This window comes from Acomys russatus, chromosome 30 (assembly GCF_903995435.1).
Source record: "Acomys russatus chromosome 30, mAcoRus1.1, whole genome shotgun sequence".
In the NCBI taxonomy this organism is placed as follows: domain Eukaryota; kingdom Metazoa; phylum Chordata; class Mammalia; order Rodentia; family Muridae; genus Acomys; species Acomys russatus.
The window spans coordinates 34,477,864-34,499,111 of record NC_067166.1 but is presented as its reverse complement, the minus strand read 5'-3'; the positions used below and the strand labels follow the sequence as shown (position 1 = coordinate 34,499,111).

Sequence of the window (21,248 nt, the reverse complement as noted above, 5' to 3'; positions counted from 1 at the left end):
CTTTATAATCTTGAACTTTTATATGTAATTGCACATTGTGGAGAAGGGTAAGTAAATAATAACTGGTCTCATACAAGAGCTGACGAGGGCAAATCCATGCAGACTGCTGCCTAAAATCACTTGGCCAGTCTTTTTTCTTACTTTTCAATGGATATTTTTAGTTTCCAGGAAAAACAGAATAGCAGGGTGACTGTTCATGTTCCACCTATGAAAGAACTAATAAAGGTTACAGTCCAGTCGGGTCTTCTTATGAACTCAAAACACTAACAAGCAGATGACAAAAATACCCAGCCAGCCTCTGGAGGGTCAGGAAGCACCTGCCGTCTCTAGCATCTGTTGCTTTCCAAACTCCGGTTGGATTCTGGCTCCATCAGCTTACCCACAGTTCCCGACTCAAGACCAACAACGTCAGACAGGCCTCACTCAAGAGACAGTGCGTAAGAGTGATGAATTCCACTCTTATGTTTCGAAATTACATTTGTGCTAATTCCATAGGAACAGGGATTCTAACAGGGGGAGAAATCTGTTTTGATTTGGGCTTCGTGGCCCTCTCGCCGAGCCATATGCTTACTTTGGCGAGGACGCCTACCTTTTCCATTAAGTGCATAACGGCGCTGAGCTGCTCATCGGTGCTCTCTGTGGCTACCTTCACGCTGAGGCTGTGGAGCACTCTGTTGAGAAGATCTTCGTGCAGGGGTTGATGTAGCTGGTCTGCAAGTCCCCAGACAGCTTGTGAATCCACATCAGCGACGAGAGTGATGTTGGCGGTCCCATACACTTTGTCGATTCTGCCACCACCTTTTGCGTTGAAAAGCACAATCTGAAAGCGTTTCGGAAACGTACTTAAGGACCCTGTTTCTGGTGTTAAGACAATATCCAACATGGCAGTTCTCTGACCAGGTTCAAAAACCAGTGTGCCTTCTGTCCTCACAAAATCCTTCCCAGAAACAGCTGGAGATACGAGAATCCGACCAACTGTTTCAGCACTCCTCAGCTCCTGAAAATTAAACAAAGACAAGAAAAATGAGACGATGACACTGCTAACGTTACCCTAAACCTATGATTATTTCTTAGACGAATTCCCCTTCTTTTCAGCAAATTACACTGCCACAAAAACACGGACTTTACACTTTTCCTAACGGCCTTCAGTAAGCCACAGAGGTGAGATGAAGTCGGGAAACGCGGGGTTTGCACTGAAATGGATCAAGGAAAAGGACTACACACGAACAGACACTGATGCCTGGAAAAGAATGGAGCTGTGAACACGGCAAATGCTATGCTTTATATCGCACATGCTGAAAACATGAGGGATGAAGAAGAAGTATTTACATTTTAATCTTACCTAGAAATGTAGGAGCAGAGAGATCTGAGACAAAGGGTGGGCAGGAAGAAGGAATTGGCTCTTTCTAACCCTTCAGTATGGAAATATGCTGCTGGATTGAGCCCTTCAAATGTCTGTGTGTGTGTGTGTGTGTGTGTGTGTGTGTGTGTGTGTGTGTGTGTGTGTGTGTGTATACATATACGTATATATACACACCTATATATATACATACATAAATATACATACATATATGTGTGTGTGTATATATAGATAGATGTGTGTATGTGTATATGTGTGTGTGTGTGTGTGTATATATATATATATGAGAGAGTTTTCAAATTATAGTTGTTACAAAGGCTTTAGAAAGCTCAAGATGAATATTTTAGCCAAGGAAAAGCCAAAATCATGTGCCTTTACTTTGTACTGACCAAAGATTAAAGTCCTAGTGCGTTCCAGTTTGTGTACTGGGAGACAGAGTTGACAGGCTACCTCCACTCCCAGAACATAAGGTTCTGGCAGAGAGTACACAGTGTGAAACTATGGAATATGCGAGGCTGCTACATGGATCCCTGTGAGGGGAAAGGAGACAAAGGACAGTGACAGACAAAGGACATAAGGCAAAGTGACAAAGGAAATGAGACAGACATGTAGGGTGGTACTAAGGGCACTGTGATACCCAGGCCAGACACGGAATCTCAACCCAGGCCTCATCAAAGGACAGTCCGCATGCTAACCTCAGGTGACAGAGTCTACACCTAAGGGAAAATATTCTTTCTTTCTTTTTATTTATTTTTTTTAATTTTTAATTTTTATTTTATTAATTTATTCTTATTACATCTCAATGGTTATCCCATCCCTTGTATCCTCCCATTCCTCCCTCCCTCCCATTTTCCCCTTACTCCTCTCCGCTATGACTGTGACTGAGAGGGACCTCCTCCCCCTGTATATGCTCATAGGGTATCAAGTCTCTTCTTGGTAACCTGCTATCCTTCCTCTGAGTGCCACCAGGTCTCCCCCTCCAGGGGACATGGTCAAATGTGAGGCACCAGAGTACGTGTGAGAGTCAGACCTAAGGGGAAATATTCTAAGCACTGAGAGCAGCGAAGCCCCATGATGAGAACAACCCTACCAAGTAATAGGAAGAATTAGAAGGCCAGTAGGGACGGGAGGTGGAGAGCGGTGCACACTGACTGACATGAGAAGTGGATGGGGTCACAGTGTGTGTGGGCAGTATTTTAAATGGAGTCAGAAACCACAGAAACACAACAGGAGAGCGACCCATTTTATTAACATCTCCATCAATGCTCTGGCAAATACGTACGCTAACCCATAGTCGTCAGACTATATAAGCACAGAGGCAGGAAGGAGAGACACAGTCTCTGAGATAGCTCACTCAAGGGTCAGGGTAGAAATACCCAGAATGGGAACAGAGAGTGAACGCAGCTAATGGGAGCTTATGATACATAAAGCACGGGATGAGAGGGCATGAGAACTGAGGCTGATCTCTAGTTGCTGGCCTGGGTGAGGAGTCACTGTGTGGGAAGCCACGCCAGGTGTTACATGTGACACACACAAAGCCGGCCATGTCTCCTAGACATTCCACTGACGATGGCAACTCAGAACAGGCACACAGAAGAGGGTGACTGTCCTTCCGTGCCTTTGCTGAGTTATGGCATGTAACAGCTTTTAGTGAGAGTACCTGAAGTTGATCAACTGTAGATTCATTTGATGACGTATAATAGAGTAAGTGATATTTCCATCAGTTCATGTAACAAAGACCAGAAAGTCTTCCTTAACTACAGTACAATTGAATATGTATACTCAGAATGTATATTAAAGCTGTGGTGTTTGTGTCCATGGAAATGTATGTGATAGTGATTGTTTAATTACATTATTCTAGCTACAGTTAAAAAAAAAAAATGGATACCCTTGGACAGAGACATAGCTCGCTCTGTAATATTGTCCTCAGTTCATGGTGGTCACAACTGTATAATCTTACCTTCTAATAGCACACTCACTGCTCAGAAGCAAGTAGCCCAGGAGCAATGAGGCGAGAATAAAAATACAAACCACCTGAGAGGTAAAACCACAGCTTCTGACTGGCTGGTTTATTTGTTTTCTCTGATTTATTCTTTTTTTCATACAATATATCCTGACCACAGCCTCCCCTCCCTCCACTCCTCCCACTCCCCCCAAATCCACTGCTCCTCCATTTCACTTCAAAAAAGTGCAGGCCTCCCAGGGATAGCAACAAAATACAGCATAGTAGGATGCACTGAGGCGAGGCACAACCCTCCTATCAGGGCTGTGTGAGGCAACCTAGCAGGTGGAAATGGTCCCAAGAGCAGGCACAAGAGTCAGAGACAGCCTTCCTCCCACAGGTAGGAGGAGTACCACAACTGCGCCCCGCAAGATAAACAACCAGTGTGTGTGCCTCTGTCCCAGCTCAGACCCATGCAGGTTCTGAGATTGCCACTTCAGTCTCTGGGAGCCCCTGTGCACCCTGCTTGGTTCTCCCACTGTCCTTCTGGCATGGTTTCTGACTTTAAACGGGCCTTTTGGTTTGAGAGTCTCCCTGTTTACTTGGAATTATAAAACAACAGAGTAATGTTTCCTTTATTCCCCCCTCAACATCCCTGATTGTCAACACCTTGCAGAATGACATCAGCGCCACCAACAGGGTTACAAGACTATTTTCTTAAGACTCCTTCACGGTGACCATCAGAATCACTCGCTTCCCTGCCTGATAGTCACTCATTTCTATAAGTCACTAACTTCGACATTTCTCTGATATTATTGACACATGGAAATGGAATCCTTCACTCTCTAACTTTGGAGGGTTTTTCTTTTCCATTTAAACATAACCATTAGGAGATTATACTGGCTGGTGTTTGTCTTGATGGCTTGTTCCTTCCCACGCTAAGCACAAGTCCACAGTTTAACTTTTCGCCAGTTGATGGACAGTTTTGTTATTAGTAAGCTATCACAGACATCTGTGTAGAGGAAGTAATATGTTTTCATTGGAATAAATGCCCAAGACAGTAATTGCTTGGACCTATTTAGTTCATGCATAATTATTTAAGGAACTAACAAGACGTCTCTGAATTCTTGCCAATCTCAGGTATTGCCACTGATTTTTATGAAAGCCATTCTGGAAGGTTCTGGTAAAATCACTGTAGCACACTGAGCATCTTTTTATAGAGCCATGCTCTCTAGTGAGATGTTGTAGAGATTAATCTAGTTTTGCTCACTGAATTCTTCTGTGTATCCTAAATCCCATTCTTCTTGTCGCTGTATCTGAGTTTACAGGACGTTCTCCTGGCATTCTTTCACTGCAGATGTGTGGGTATGAAAATATTCCGCTCCTCTGAGAAGGCCTTCATTTCTCCTCCATCTTGTGGAGATGTTTCCTCTAGAGTGAAGGACTTGCCTTCATATTTTAACGCTGGGCTCCAGGTTTTCTCTCTCAGGCTCTCAGTACTTTCCTCTTTTCTAAATTGTCTGTTGTTTGATTATTACATCCTGTTATGGTTAATATCACCAAATGCAAAGGATCTACAGTCACGCAAGAGACAGGGCTCTGAGGAGGCCTGTAACGTGTCATTTAGATTTAGACCGCCCTGTGGACAGTGACACATTCCAGGGTCTGGAGTCCTGGAAGGATGAAAGGAGAAGGATGGGGAGCCTCTGACCCATCTCTCTGCTTCCTGACTGTGGCTGCCACAGAGCCCGTGGCTCCCCTGCATGATGGACCACATCCTTAAACTGCAAGCCAACACAATCCTCTCCGTCCCTGAGCTGTTTTCCTCTGGTGTTTTGTCACAACAAGAAGATAATTAACACAGAACCATTTTATGATGATTTTTCTTTTTCTTATTTATCTCCTTGTGGATTTCTTTAGTTTTTTGAACATATATGCTAATAACCTTTATCAAATTGAAAATTTTTTTCAATCACTATTCTTTCAAGCAACATTTTCAATACTTATCTCTTTTTTCTTGCTTGCTTTCAGGACTCCACGGTCCTAATGTTATGTTGTTGTTGCACCTGTGTGGGTACCTAAGCCTCTACTTGTTGGCTTTCCAAATGAGGACAAGTTGGCATACTATCTGCAAGACTGTTGTCTTCTTTGCTCTTCACTCTGCCTGCTGTTGTCCAGTTAATGTTAGTGTACTTCCACATGTAAACTTCCTGTTTGCTGCTCTTTAAGTCCTCTACTCACTGCTTAGAGTTCCTTTTTTCCTTATGGAGAATTTCTTTCACTTCTTTAACTGCTTATTAAATCATGTTCTGGTAGCTGTGTTAAAAGTTTATTGAGCATTCCTCATATTTGGCTCATCTTACTGATGTCATGTATTTATTGTTTTTCCATTTCATTTGAAATCATCTACAGACTTGATATGACAGACGATGGTTAGCTGGTACCTGTTGCATCTTTTCTCATGAGAAGTCTGCCTGTTTTGACCAAAGAAAGGGAATTCCCACCTTACTCCTGACAGGGAGAGTACAGTTCTCCTAATGGCTCCTGGAGACATTAGAGGGAAGGAGGGCCTTCTTTACAGTAGGTGGAGTGAGGTCTTGCCAATAATCCCACCTCCACAGAAAACTCCTTGGTGAAGAGGTGTGTGAGAACCGCTCAACACCTCCCGGTGTTCTCCACTGACACTGTGTCAAAGCTGGGTACCCTTTTCTCTTAGACAAAGGGCAAAGCTCCAGCTCTCCATTACGTCCTCTGACATGGCATGCAGAGAGGGAGGCTACTGGAAAAGATGTAAATCTACACACACACATGCACACACACATATACATACACACACATATACACACATACATACATACATATATACACACACACATACACACAAATACACACACACTTTGCTGTGGTGGATAAAGTTGAGTAGAGTTTTCCTGTCATGGTTGACTAGAGAACAAAAAGATTTTTATCTGAAAGCTTTCTGTCTTGTTCAACTCTCCCTTGCCTGCTCTGTGCACTATAGACAGCATCTCTATATGGGCTTGACTGCTCCGTGCACTATAGACAGCATCTCTATATGGGCTTGACTGCTCCATGCACTATAGACAGCATCTCTATATGGGCTTGCCTGCTCCATGCAATATAGACAGTATATCTATATGGGCTTGCCTGCTCCATACACTATAGACAGCATCTCTATATGGGCTTGCCTGCTCCATACACTATAGACAGCATCTCTATATGGGCTTGCCTGCTCCATGCACTATAGACAGTATATCTATATGGGCTTGCCTGCTCCATACACTATAGACAGCATCTCTATATGGGCTTGCCTGCTCCATGCACTATAGACAGCATCTCTATATGGGCTTGCCTGCTCCATGCACTATAGACAGCATCTCTATATGGGCTTGCCTGCTCCATGCACTATAGACAGCATCTCTATATGGGCCTGACTGCTCCATGCACTATAGACAGCATCTCTACATGGGCTTGACTGCTCTGTGCACTATAGACAGCATCTCTACATGGGCTTGCCTGCTCCGTGCACTACAGACAGCATCTCTACATGTGCTTGACTGCTCCGTGCACTATAGACAGCATCTCTACATGGGCTTGCCTGCTCCGTGCACTATAGACAGCATCTCTATATGGGCTTGCCTGCTCTGTGCACTATAGACAGCATCTCTATATGTGCTTGACTGTTCCGTGCACTATAGAGAGTATATCTATATGGGCTTACCTGCTCTGTGCACTATAGAGAGCATATCTATATGGGCTTACCTGCTCTGTGCACTATAGAGAGTATATCTATATGGGCTTACCTGCTCTGTGCACTATAGACAGCATCTCTATATGGGCTTACCTGCTCTGTGCACTATAGACAGCATCTCTATATGGGCTTACCTGCTCTGTGCACTATAGACAGTATATCTATATGGGCTTGCCTGCTCCGTGCACTATAGACAGTATATCTATACGGGCTTGCCTGCTCCGTGCACTATAGACAGTATATCTATATGGGCTTGACTGCTCCATACACTATAGACAGTATATCTATACGGGCTTGCCTGCTCCGTGCACTATAGACAGTATATCTATATGGGCTTGCCTGCTCCGTGCACTATAGATATTATATCTATATGGGCTTGCCTGCTCTGTGCACTATAGACAGTATATCTATATGGGCTTGCCTGCTCCGTGCACTATAGACAGTATATCTATATGGGCTTGCCTGCTCCGTGCACTATAGACAGTATATCTATATGGGCTTGCCTGCTCCGTGCACTATAGACAGTATATCTATATGGGCTTGCCTGCTCCGTGCACTATAGACAGTATATCTATACGGGCTTGCCTGCTCCGTGCACTATAGACAGTATATCTATACGGGCTTGCCTGCTCCGTGCACTATAGAGAGCATCTCTATATGGGCTTGCCTGCTCCGTGCACTATAGACAGTATATCTATATGGGCTTGCCTGCTCCGTGCACTATAGACAGTATATCTATACGGGCCTGCCTGCTCCGTGCACTATAGACAGTATATCTATATGGGCTTGCCTGCTCCGTGCACTATAGACAGTATATCTATATGGGCTTGCCTGCTCCGTGCACTATAGACAGTATATCTATATGGGCTTGCCTGCTCCGTGCACTATAGACAGTATATCTATACGGGCTTGCCTGCTCCGTGCACTATAGACAGTATATCTGTATGAGGATTTTTGCTCATCCACCTCTCAACCCTTCAAGTCTTTGCCCTGGGCTTGGGAACTTGTTCATCAAGCACCTCAAATGTCTTCACTGTATGTTTGTGTCTCTCACTCCCCTTCTTCTCATCTACAAACTCATGACCTGATAGTGATAAACTGTTTCCTGGGAGAAGTGTGAGCATGAAACACCCATTTTCTCATTTTTGTTCCTACCATAGACATGCTAAACAAAATACAAAAATCTCATTATAAGTGAAAATGCTTCCCTCTGTGTTTGCAGTACTAGAGGACGATATAAAATCGAGTTTATTCCTAGAGTCTCACAGAGCCTGGCAGGTTTCTCAGCAGCTTCCCATCCATGGTCCTGAATCTATTCTCCTACTCCCTGACTCTACCACACTGGCCATACACGTGCTTTATTTTATTCATAAAATGGTAGGTTTGTTTCAACCAGCCAATTGTGGGGAAAATTGGGGGGAGAAGGTGGGGAACCAGAGGGCTAAAGAGGGAGAGCTGTAATTACCACAATCATGCTTCAAGCAGATCTCATAACACAGGTTTTTGTTTTTGTTTTTTTAATTTATCAGAATCTTGCTGATGAATCAGTTTAAAAAATAGCGCTGAAGAAGTATATGACCGCGTAGGATCTGGTCTCTTGGTGTGCTCAGTGTTACTATTTTGGACTCACAGCTAGTGAAAACTGGACAGCACATGAAAGGCTGGAGAGAGAGTGACGGCAACCACCTAAGCCAGTGCTCTGCAGAAGTCTAGTCGGTATTTAAGGATCTGGAGAAAACAGTTCCAACTAGCTCAAGTTCAACTCTCAAAGAAGGACAGTGGAGAAAGTACTGAGCTAAGGTGGTAGGGATGTGACGGAGCACACTTGCATGTGACATCTTGCATCAGACAATCAACTAACAAAGCAGAAAGCCTGTCATTTAAAACACAACTTCAGGCTGGGCATGGTGGTGCAGGCCTTTAATCCCAGCACTCGGAACGCAGAGGCAGGCAGATCACTGTGAGTTCGAGGCCAGCCTGGTCTACAAAGTGAGTCCAGGAAAACCAAGGCTACACAGAGAGACCTTGTCTCAAAAAACCAAAACTCAAAACAAACCAAAAGAAAAAAAAGCCACAACCTCTTAGTGGTGACAGAAAAGCCGATCTGATATAAGGAGAAAACAGTGTAATACAAACACAGTAGCCAACTGTGGTATCCCCAGAAAATATTGTGAATTATAGATTCATTACGTTCCTTACAGATGCAAAGAATCTAAGCACACATGACTATACTCCCCACACCTACCTGGGTACTAAAGTTAACAGACGTCATCACCCCTGTCCCAGGATCTCTGGCCACCTGCAAACGGATCAAAGTAGCCTTCTTCTGAGCCACTGCCAGCCGAGAACCCACCGCAAAGGAAATGAGGCTCTGTGGCTCCTCACTCTTGGAGACTTTAATGCGGGCAAATCTGGCACTGTTGTTTATAGCTGCCCCAGCAGTGACGTTATACAGCTCCACAAAAAAATGCAATTCAACTTGAGGCATCTGAAAGTGAGGAAAAGAAAGACTTAACGATTACAAATATTACTTCCATTTTTACGTATTTCTATCACTAAGACATGCTATTTTTCATCTACAGCATTATAAATGATTATATACATGTGTACTATATATATGTGTGTGTGTGCATGTAACAATTATAAAGAAAACAGAGGCTATCAACTCAAGTGAAGCAGAACATGAGTTGGACGGAGGAAAGGTACCCAGGGGGAATGGAGAGAGGAAAGGAAGGGGGAAAGTGATATAATTCTAGTTAAATTAAAACATATTTAAAAAAAAAACCAAATATATAAAGTTGCATTTTATATCATTACAGAACTAAAGTTTTACATTAAATCACTTTGGTAACTATTCTTTTTTTTTTTTTCTTTACTTCTTTCTTTAAAACTCCATTTTCTTATAGTGAGCTTCTCTCTGAAAGATATATGTCTGTGGGGGTTTGAATAAGAATGATCCTATGGGGGGAAAAAAAAAAGAATGATCCTATGGGCTCATATTTTTAAAGGTTTAGTCACCAGGGAGTGGCACTACTTGAAAGGATTAGAATTAGGAGGTGTGGCTTTGCTGGAGGAAGTGTGTCTCTGGGGATGGGCTTTGAGGTTTCAAAAGCCCATGCTAAACTGGATACAGTGGCACACGCCTGCAATCCCAGCACTTGGGAGGCAGAGGCAGAAGGATCTCTGTGAGTTGGAGGCCAGCCTGGACGACAAAGTGAGTGCAGAACAGTCAAGGCTACATGGAGAAACTCAAAATCAAAAGCGCATGTTTATGGATCATGATGTAGCTTTCAGCTGCTGCTGCACTGCCACGCCCCCTGCCATGATGATAATGAACCAAACCTCTGAAACCGTAAGCAATTCCCTAATTAGGTATTTTCTTTTATAAGAGTTGTCTTGATCCCATGATCTCCTCACAGCAATAGAATAGTGACGAAAACAAGGTCCAAAGATAATATACTTAAACTCAATAAGCCAATGATGAATAAATAAAATGTATCCATATGAGCAGCTAATTAAAAACCAATGAAAGTAATAAACTATACAAGAAACTTTTGAATATAGATATACCTCAAAATATGTCAACAAGAGATAACATCAAGATTCATAAAGATTGTATAATTATTACATACATACATGATACCTTAAGTATAAAAATAAAAATAAAATGTTTACTCCATGTGGTCAAAAGATATTTACATAAATATTCAATGCTTAAACAAAATGTCACACATTATAACAGTTGCCTCAACGGTCAAGTGGAAACTAGGGTAAAGTGTGGATGGAGTTGAATGACACTGTAGATTGCAAAGAAAAAAAAAAAAATAGGAAAAATTCAACTTCAGGAACATGTGTTTATTGTTTCTTTTGAGACAGGGTCTGCCACAGCCCAGTCTGCGGAGGCACTCTGTGTGCATCCCAGGATAACCTTGAGTTCCCGGCCTTCTGTCAGCTCTACCTCTCAAGTGCGAGGACTACAGGTGTGTACCACCACGCCTTGCGTAGGGGAGCTGAGGAATCAAACCCAGGTCTTTGTTGCTAGGCAAACACTCTGCCATCTGAGCTGCCGCTTCAGCCCAAGATTTCTGTTTTAAGTTTTTAAAGTTTTAAAAACATGTAAGTATATATTTGACAACAAGTCCTGTAATCTCATATAATTTTCATATTTTCATAAAGCACAGTATCAAAAGTAACTCTGTTCATGCTCCCCCCTTGACTTGTCCCCCCGAAATCACTCATTTTCTAAAGCGTGAACTGTTCTTCATCACACACTGTCAATCAACTGTGTTTACAAATGATTTGCCCTTACAAAGTAAAATCTGAAATATTCAACTGTGTTGTTAGCATCCTGGTATTCCCTGCTAATGTAACTTGATGTGTTTTCAACCGCACGTGCCATTGTATAATGGTATGTTAGGCATGTTTTTATCTGCCAGAAAGAGCCTAACCCATCACTTGTTTGATAATTTGAATGATAATAGTTACATCATGAAACAAAACATCAAATCCTTCAGTATTAGCCAAAAGAGTTCCATCTTAGTCATGCAGGAAATGCTCCCAATCTCATTTTCAATGTCTAAAATAATGTGTTTAGCTATCCAAGAGCTCATAACATTCCTTGGTTTTGCTGATACACTGGCAATAAATGTTGGAATGTGGGAAAAATGTGTACTCTTTCCACTTTGAGAAACTATAGTTGGCAAATGTAAGAAGCCGAGGCAGTAGGAAAAGTCAGGTTAACTGTATTCAAGAGCTAATATACCCTAATGGCCATGAGGGCTCGGATTCACAATAGTCTCTCTGAACTGAGGATGTTGGCACGGTGAGCTCCAATAGACACTCTAGCCTTTATTTTTTCAGTAAAATATTCCTTTTCATTGTGATGATGATTAGAACATTACTTACCATCAAAAGAACGTGCTGTAATCTAAGGAAAGAACGATCTAAAAATTGAATTGTGTACAGATGGGTGCCTGCATATAATTAGACTGGAGACAAAAAGAATCTTGCACTCAGGCAAAGAAAAGCTCGACTCAGACAACGAGCCTGAAGTCTATTGAGAAGACAGACTTGAAGATCATAGCTGAGCCTCTCCATACTCCTACGCCTGACAGGAGGCCTCACACGAGCTCACTGCACATGCTACTGCAGCGCCCCTTCTCCTAGTGAGGCACTTGCACCTCAGGGCAGCCTTTTGTCCTAACTAGGAGAAAATTCCTCTCTCTCTGGGCTCAGAAATCCTCAGAAGTAGACAGGTAAATACAAAACAGTATCTTTTCTAAGTACTTTTCTAAAAGAGACTTGCACCAAAGTCTAAATGTTTCATTTTGTTTAATAGATTGAACAGGTTAAGAGCATGTCTGCTGTCTTAGTTTCTTTTCCTGTTATAATAAATTTACCTGACAAAAGCCAGTTGAATTTGATAGAGGCTCACAGTTCCAGATTACAATCTATCAGGGTGAGGAACTCACGAGGTCAGAACTTGGAGCTGTTACTGACATTACATCCAGTCTGGGCCAGGGAGCATGGACTAGTGCAAGCACGCTAGGGAGCATGGACTAGTGCAAGCACACTAGGGCTTAGGGCCTTCTCTCACTTTTATCCCATCGAAAGAGCAGCCTCTAAAGTGGTGCTGCTCACATTCCCAGCAGTTCTGCCTGCCTCAGTTAACCCAGCTAAGAAAAGCCTGCACAGGCACACCTACATGCCAATCTAATCTAGACAGTTCCTTACTTCTAAAGTGGCTCTACACTGCAACAAGTTGACAACCAAAACAACCTATCCTACTGCCTAAGCTAATTCTTATTTTATAATTTGTTAATGTAGAAACATGAAATAGCTCATCAGGGAAAGCATGAACTGACTGAAATTCAAATGATGGATTTTTTAACCTGAGTAACTGTTTAGGCAAGTTGGTTAAATTCTTGATAACTTGAAAAGAAATGGTCATCCTGAGTGAGTGAACCCAGACCCAGAAAGACTCACATGATATATACTCACTTATAATTGGACACCAGCCCAACAGGGATGTCCCATGATAGTCTTCACTTACTAGGAGATTGGGATAGATGCAGGGACTTCCTACTGGGACTCTAAGTGAGAGAAGCATGGGAGAATAGGGAAACAGAAGGATCCAGAGGGTCCTAGAAAGCTATAAGAAGAACATCATGATGGGCAGATCTGGACCCAGGGAGGGTCTGCTCAAACTGCTGCACCAACTAAGGACAATATATGCAGTAAACGGTGAACCCCTATTCAGATCTACCCAATGGACAGGACATTCTCCACAGCTGTGTGGAGAGCAGGGACTGACTCTTGACATGAACTCTGGTGGCCCATATTTGACCATTTCCCCTTGGTGGGGAGGCCTGGTGGCACTCAGAGAAAGGATAAGCAGGCTACCAGAATGCGACTTGATAGGCTGTGACCATATGGTGGGGGAAGAGGTCCCCTTCTGTCACACACCTAGGCAAGGGGAATAGGATGAAAGAGGGATGGAGGGAAGAACGGGAGGATACAAGTGATGGGGTAACAACTGAGACATAATCTGAATAAATTAATTAAATAAAAAAAAGAAAAAAATTTTAAAGTACTAATTATATGCAGCTGAAAAAAACAGAACTAGAGGTTTTAAAGTTGAGGATCAGGAAACGGGACCAAAGGAGACACAACATCGACCTGTTGTGTCACTCTGGTGACAGATGTGTTTTCTGTGCGTGTGTTGAGGCAGCGACTGCAGAAGTCCAGCTTCTGGATTCCCTCGGGCTCCGGGCCCATCCCTTCTCAGGAAAACACTATCAATCATCTCTTAGGGTCAATTCCCTGCCAAGACCTGTGCTAATAATCATCCTGTGCTATCATCTCACTTAACTTCCCTGATAGCCCTTTTATTAACCCCTTTAAACCTGGGAGGCTGATCAAGGCTAAACAACTTATCCAGTATTGCCTAATTAGTTAGTGGATGAACTAAGATTTGAACCAAGGTCTTCTGATACCAGAGTTAAAACTCTGGACTACCATATGGACTGCTGAACAAACTCTGTGTAATGGAATTCATATCTCTGGCAACAGCTGAGGACAGTTCTTAGGCCAAAAGTTTAGAAATAAATTGTATTGGTCTGCTGGCACAGCCACACAGGCCCTCAAATCTCACTGGAAAAAACATTCATGGCTGCTGTACTTCCTGGCTTATACTGCTAGCTCTTAGTTTACAAGAAATAGAAGGAATCTAAATGTAAGAAGCCAAATCCATGCTAAATAATAAAACATAATTTTTGGAAATGCAAAGAAAATTGTGGTACTTTGCTGTTTCATTTTCCTAAGAACACATCATGTTCCCTTCCTTTACTTTGAGGTCTGGTCTAATAGCTCAGGCTCGCCTCAGACATGTGTTTTTCATGCCTCAGCCCCCGGAGTGCCAGGACTAAACATCTGTGACTCCACTCTTGGCTCCTTCTTGTTTTAAGTTTTCTTTGACTGACATAGAATATGCTGTCCTTGCCTATGACTTACTATTTAACAGCTGGAAAGACCATGGAGACATAATAGTTTGAAAATAAGTTATCTTTCTTATCTATATGAAACTATTTAAATATGGTCTTTGTGGCCTTCATATATACATATATGAAGGCAATCTAAATAAAATCGCCAAATAGTAAGGAGGACCAAGCCCAAGCCCAAGGACCAAGTGAAGTTTCCAGTACCAGGAATGTGTTATATCTAATTGGGTTGTTGGACAAAGGGGGCCCATGGAAACCCTCAAACAACCAAGACTATAGGATGTTGCCAAGACTACAGGATGCTCTCCACAAACAGATGACAAGGCCCCATTGTTGAAGACAACACGTACACAAGTCATTGCATGTGGAGAAGTCAAGCTGGTGCCTACATAGAGCTTTTATCCTTGTGTTCTGGTGTCTTTGGCCCAGGATGGCACTCTGTACATTACCAAAGCAGAAACGTAAACAACAACCTATCCACAAACCCTTCGCTCTACAGTGCTGTCCTACCTGCAAGATAAGATAATGCTAGTGCAATGGTGGCATCAAGCTTATTTGAATAACAACCAATATCTGATTTTACTTAAGGCCCACTCCACAATACCCCACACTGCTTGGGTGACCAAGAATGTGAAACTAAATATCCCACAGCTAGACAACATGCAGAGAGTGAAAGACCTCAGAACACTCAGCCCTAAATGGGATGTCTCCATCAAATTCCTCCCCTTAGGATTCAGGGAGTCCTGCAGAAGAGGAAGCTGAAAGATTGTAAAATCCAGATTTGGTGGAGGACACCAAAGAACAAAGCCTTCGATATCAACAGGATCAACACACATGAACTCACAGAGACGAGGAGAGCACAGGGCAGGATGGGTCTGCACCACATGGGGTCCTAGGGCTGAAAGGAGAAGTGGCCACCTGCCCCACCCCTAACCCGGAAGCAGTCTCCAACCACTTGCAAATAAAAATGCAATTTTCTCCAAGGGAGTCTCACTGGAGAAACAAACCACCCTTAAGAGTAGGCTGCACAGCCAGCAGTAAAATGTCCTTTGTGTATATATTATGGCTTCAAGTTTTATGTTTTTATAGGGTTTTTGAGTGTCCAAATGAGTCTGTTTCTAAGACTCCTTTTCTTCTGTTAATTTATTTGGTCCTGTTGTCATGTGTTAGTTTTTGTTCTATCTTTTATATTATCACACCACATTACATTGTATTATATTAATGTATTATATTGTATTATTTTCCCTTAGAAGCTGTTTGTTTTCTTTTTTTCTTTCTTTTTTCTTTTTTTTTAAATTTTATTAATATATTCATATTACATCTCGATTGTTAGCCCTTCCCCTGTTTCCTCCCATTCTTCCCTCCCTCCCACTTCCCCCCTTCTCCCCTCCCCTATGTCTGTGATTGAGGGAGACCTCCTCCCCTATATATGCTCTTAGAATATCGAGTCTCTTCTTGGTAACTTGCTATCCTTCCTCTGAGTGCCGCCAGGCCTCCCCATCCAGGGGACGTGGTCAGAAAAGGGGCACCAGAGTTCGTGTGAGAGTCAGATCTCACTCTCCACTCAACGGTGGAGAATATCATGTTCGTCGGCTAGGTCCTGGTAGGGGGGTCGAAGCTTACTGCCTCTATTCTCCTTGGCTGGTACCTTAGTTTGAGGAGGACCTTAGGACCCAGATCTGCCTGTTATAAAGTTCTTATGGTAGGTTTCCAGGACCATGTGGGTCCTAATATTTCCCCATTCTTCCATGCTACTCTCGCCTAGAGTCTCAATAGGATGTCCTCTCTTCTGACCCACTTTTTTGGTAAGTAAAGTTTTTCATGGTACGTATCCCTTGGACTAGTGTTTTGATATGAGTGAGTATATACTGTTTGTCTCTTTTTGCTTCTGGGTGAACTCACTCATTATGATAATTTCTAGATCAATCCATTTGTCCACAAATTTCGGGAATTCCTTGTTTTTAATAGCTGAGTAGTATTGCATAGTGTAAATGTACCACAGTTTCTTAGTCCATTCTTCTACTGAGGGACACTTAGGCTGTTTCCATGTTCTGGCTATTATGTATAAAGCAGCTATGAACATGGTTGAGCATATGTTCCTGTTGTGTGGTAGGGCATTTTCTGGGTATATTCCAAGGAGTGGGATAGCTGGGTCTTGAGGAAGCCCTATTCCCAATTTTCTGAGAAAGCGCCAGATAGCTTTCCAACAATTAATAAATGGGACCTCATGAGGCTGAGAAGCTTCTGTAAGGCAGAAGACACTGTCAGTAGAACAAAGTGACAGCCTACAGACTGGGAAAAGATCTTCACCAACCCTTCATCTGACAAAGGTTTAATATCCAAAATATATAAAGAACTCAAGAAATTAAACACCACAAAACCAAACAACCCAATTGCGAAATGGGGCTTGGAACTTAACAGAGAATTCTCAACAGAGGAAATATCAAATGGCCGAGAAAACACTTAAAGAAATGCTCGTCCTCGTTAGTCATCAGAGAAATGCAAATCAAAACAACTCTGAGATTCCATCTTACACCCATCAGAATGGCTAAGATCAAAAACTCAAATGACACCACATGTTGGCAAGGATGTGGAAAAAGAGGAACACTCCTTCATTGCTGGTGGGAATGCAAACTAGTACAGCCTGTTTGTTTTCTAATGAGCCAGAAAGGGGGTGGATCAGTACGGGGGAGGAGCTGGAGGAGCTGGAGGAGCTCGGAGGAGGAGAGGGAGGGAAAGTTGTAATTAGGATATATTTATATGAGAAGAAAATCTATTTTCAATAAAAATTTTTAAAATGGTCATCACTGTTCTTTCTGCATTTAAGTAGTTAGGGCTCAATACTAAAAACTGCATATAAAGGTTATTCCTAAGAAAAGCAAGAATCGTACCAAAAAATAGGAATAAGTGATTAACACCTGTGAAACACAGATGAAGCTGAAATGAGGCCAGCAGGCGTCTTTTCTAACATAAAAGAGCGCTTAGGCTAAAGAAGAGCAGCCTGTTCTCCCATCTCACCCAGCCTGCCCTCCTGGATACAAGGAGGCAGTGACATAGAACCTCACCTCTGCAGTGGTTCTAACAGGACTTTTACATAGCTGGCCCTGCAACGTTTAAAGAGTAAATTATTCTGGGGAGAAACAGGGCACTGAGAAAATTATCCCTGAAGGCATGAGTTAGTAAAAATATCTTAGTGTGCCAGATGTGGTGGCACAAGCCTGTAGTCCCAGCACTCGGGAGGCAAAGGCAGGCAGAGCTGTGTGAGTTTGAGTCCAGCCTGGTCTAAGAAGTGAGTCCAAGACAGCCAGGGAGACACAGAGAAACCGTGTCTTGAAAAACAAAAAACAAACAAACAAAAAAAGAAAGTGACCCAAGTGGACCACATGATCAGCAAAGTAGGGATTATCAAGGGTATGTAAGCCTCGCTATCAGTGACAAGTGTTACTTTGGGGTTTCTGACCAAAACTTTTCACAAACTATGAAAATATGTATGGAGTTAGCCTTAGAAGAGATTAATAAAACTACTATGGCAATTCTCAAAAGCAGAAAAAAACAAGGGGAAAAGTTGGTTTTTTTTATTTAAAGCTATAATGATGTTGTTTTAAAACAGGCTTAGTGTTATGAACAGCCTCGAGGCAAGTGTATATGTGCGTTTTCTCTGATGTGTGATGTTTGTGGTTCATGCAAAGAAACTGTAATGCTTGAACATTCGTATCATAATCTGGTGGACAGGTTTTTATTAGATGCTTTAATTTAATAAACATGCATCAAAGAATAAATAGTACTGAGTGTACCTTAGACACTCAAACATCAAAATCTCACAGAAAAATAGCTACATGTGATTATTAAATACCCTGCTAGATCAGCTGGGTCACTGTGACAAAAGCCATTTGAATGACTCAGACTCTCCTGGCAGTGGGGTCAGTGTCTGTCTCCCAGAGCCCCGTGCAGGAGGAACCAATGCTTATTTATCCGAGGATGTACCAAGCAGCATTTCTGTCCCTTTTTTTATAAATCAAAACTATACAACCCAAGAATACATGAAATAAAGATCTCTCATATACCAATAGAAGAAATGTTTATAAATATGATTTTAAAAAAGACAATACTATTACTAGAGTATTTAGAGACACTAATTTGGACAAAACAGAGCAAGTGGCTGGGCCAAATGTACCCTAGAAAATGGCAAGAAATAAAAACATATAAAACACTCAGCAAAAATTTATAATGGCATAAAATTTATATCTAAAATCTTTGGTCTAATAAAGAGGTTTAGACATTATGGTAAGACATAATTACCACACAATGTGTGTGTTTCCATAACCATGCTCTGAGGTGAATAATTCTCAAGAAATAAGTTAGCAGCTCATAGCACTTACCTTCTTTGGATTGAGCTCAAGGTGGATAAAGCATTGTGTTTGACCCATTGTGCAAGTTGTGACCCCTGCCACAAACCGCAGCTCATCTGTTAGGTTTAGCCCATCTACTTGGAGAATGGTGGCTGTTTGGTTAAGTGTGACTCGCCAAAAGACTTGGACATCTTCAAAGGCTCTGTGCATAAAACAAATCCATGAAATGTCTTGACAGAGTGATACACAGTACTTGGCAGGTATGTGTGGGCATAAGGATACTATGTAATTCAAATGCTGATTTCTGTATCCCCCAATCTCTGGTTGCAATCTGTGTTCTGAGAATCTCCTGTCTCAAAGTTGTGTAAACACAGCTGCCCAAAAGTCCTCTGGTATGCCAATAAAGTAGACTACAGCCAGTCACTGAGCAGGGGAGAGGATAGGGCTGGACTTCCTGCCAGCCAGGGGAGGAGGAGTTAGGAGAAGGAAGTGAAGGGATCCAGCCACAGGAGAGGTCCAGGAGACATCAGGAGAGAGAAGTTGGAGAAAGAAAGCTGAAAGCACAAGTACCTCTGGGATGTACGCTGAGAGGAAACCAGATTGGCTTAGAGGGTTAAGAATAGAGTAATAACTGTTCAGTTGTTGTGTTGTGAACCTTATTATTAAACAAACATAAAAGAGTCTCAATTATTTGTATGATAACTGGGTAAGGGGGAAAGTGAGAAACAAACATAATTTTATGTAAATAACATTAACATGTATGATAGCTGTCCCTATTCCTCCTCAGCGTGGCAGCACTTGCTGTATGACTGACAGTGCTGACAGTGAGCAGCACTTCTTGCAGCAGATAAGAAAACTAAGACTGATGGTTGTCATAGTAATTCTCTGACTGTTCAGTAATGAACTGACACTCAGTGAGGAGTGCTAAGCAAAACTCTTTCTGTCTAAGGTAACAAAATGTGCAAATAAAAGTAGAAAAAGAAAAAAAACTCTAACCTCAAGTAAAGTGGTATTATTTGTCTTTTAACAAAAATTTCTCTAGAGAAAGGCACTACTCCTAAAAAACATATTTAATTGTTACATTTAAAACCAAAATATGCCCAATAAAAGGCCCAAATAGAGAACAGGCCCTAAATGGAGGTTTTAATCCATATGCACATGCATGGTCACAGCAAGGAAAGACATGTCACTACAGAATTAGGTTGCAAGGAACGCTTGGATGCTCCAATCTCCCTCAGAGCTCAGTGGCTACATCACAGTCGTCAGAGAGTGGCCATTGTGATGAAGGGCATGATGGCCTAAATCATCTGACATTGATTTGGATGGCATGCAAAACACTCCACACATTCCTGTGTTATGGGTTAAAACCCAAGGTTTTAAGTAATAGATTGAGAATGACACCATCTCCGGGCTACTGAGGTGGTTTAGCCAGTAAAAGAACTGGTCATCTTAGCCTGAACTTAATCCCTAAGACTCATGGGAGAAGAAAAGTGGCAAATGAAAGTTGTCCTCTGATCAGGGCATACCATCAGATGGCTATGCCCTACCCACCCCAATAATAATAGTAAAAACACCTGTTAATTAAAAGAATGTATGTTAACACTGACAAACAAACTTGTAGGCTACCTTATCTCAACGTTCAGTGTGAGTCTTAAGCTGTGTACAGAATTTCAGGATGTTATATCTGTGTGTACACACACACACACAAATCACACCTACCTGTTTGGCTGCCTCATAACAACTAGCTGCTCTCTGCTCTTGTCAGATCCTTCCCTCAGTTCCAGGCCTCTTTGGGACTCCTCACTGAAGCCTATGATGCCATTGTGGAGGTCACTCCCTGGAAAGGAAAAGGCGGGGGGTGGGGGGCTGTAATACACTTAGGATGTAGAAACCCTAGAAATCTCCATAGCCCAGAGACTATAAACGAGAAATTCGCAAGTGGGCGTGTCCCTGCCGTTCAACACCATCCCAGGTCAGTGGTCCTCAACCTTCCTAATGCTGCGGCCCTTTAATACAGTTGCTCATAAGATTACTTTTGTTGTTATTTCATAACTGTAATTTTGCTACTGTGATGTAAATTTATTTTGCGAAGTAGAGGTTTGCCAAGGGGGTGTGATGCACAGCTTGAGAATCTCCGTCCATCACAGAAGGAAGGGTCCTAAAGCAAGCAACCGCAGAAACAGCTTGCACCAGCCACCCCAGAAAGCTAAAAGACGAGGTTCCAAAAAGACATAATTTCCAGAGGCAAATACGGGGCCAGGCTAATGAGACGGAACACTGTGTAACTGTACTGCTTGGAGAGACACAAGTAGCAGGAGGTCTCTCTCCC

At 42.4% G+C, this 21,248-nt stretch overlaps 1 protein-coding gene across 1 annotated transcript in view; it reads right to left on the bottom strand.

The window, feature by feature from the left end:
• The window catches only part of Adgrv1 (adhesion G protein-coupled receptor V1), a 469,943-nt gene that overhangs the window by 276,547 nt on the left and 172,148 nt on the right, over positions 1-21,248 (bottom strand). Inside the window, exons 73-76 of the mRNA XM_051172399.1 lie at positions 20,639-20,756; positions 18,950-19,121; positions 9,317-9,559; positions 590-997 (exon numbers count right to left, since the gene is read on the bottom strand). Of these exons, the coding sequence (XP_051028356.1) occupies positions 590-997; positions 9,317-9,559; positions 18,950-19,121; positions 20,639-20,756 (941 nt within the window). The remainder of the gene's footprint in view (positions 1-589; positions 998-9,316; positions 9,560-18,949; positions 19,122-20,638; positions 20,757-21,248) is intronic.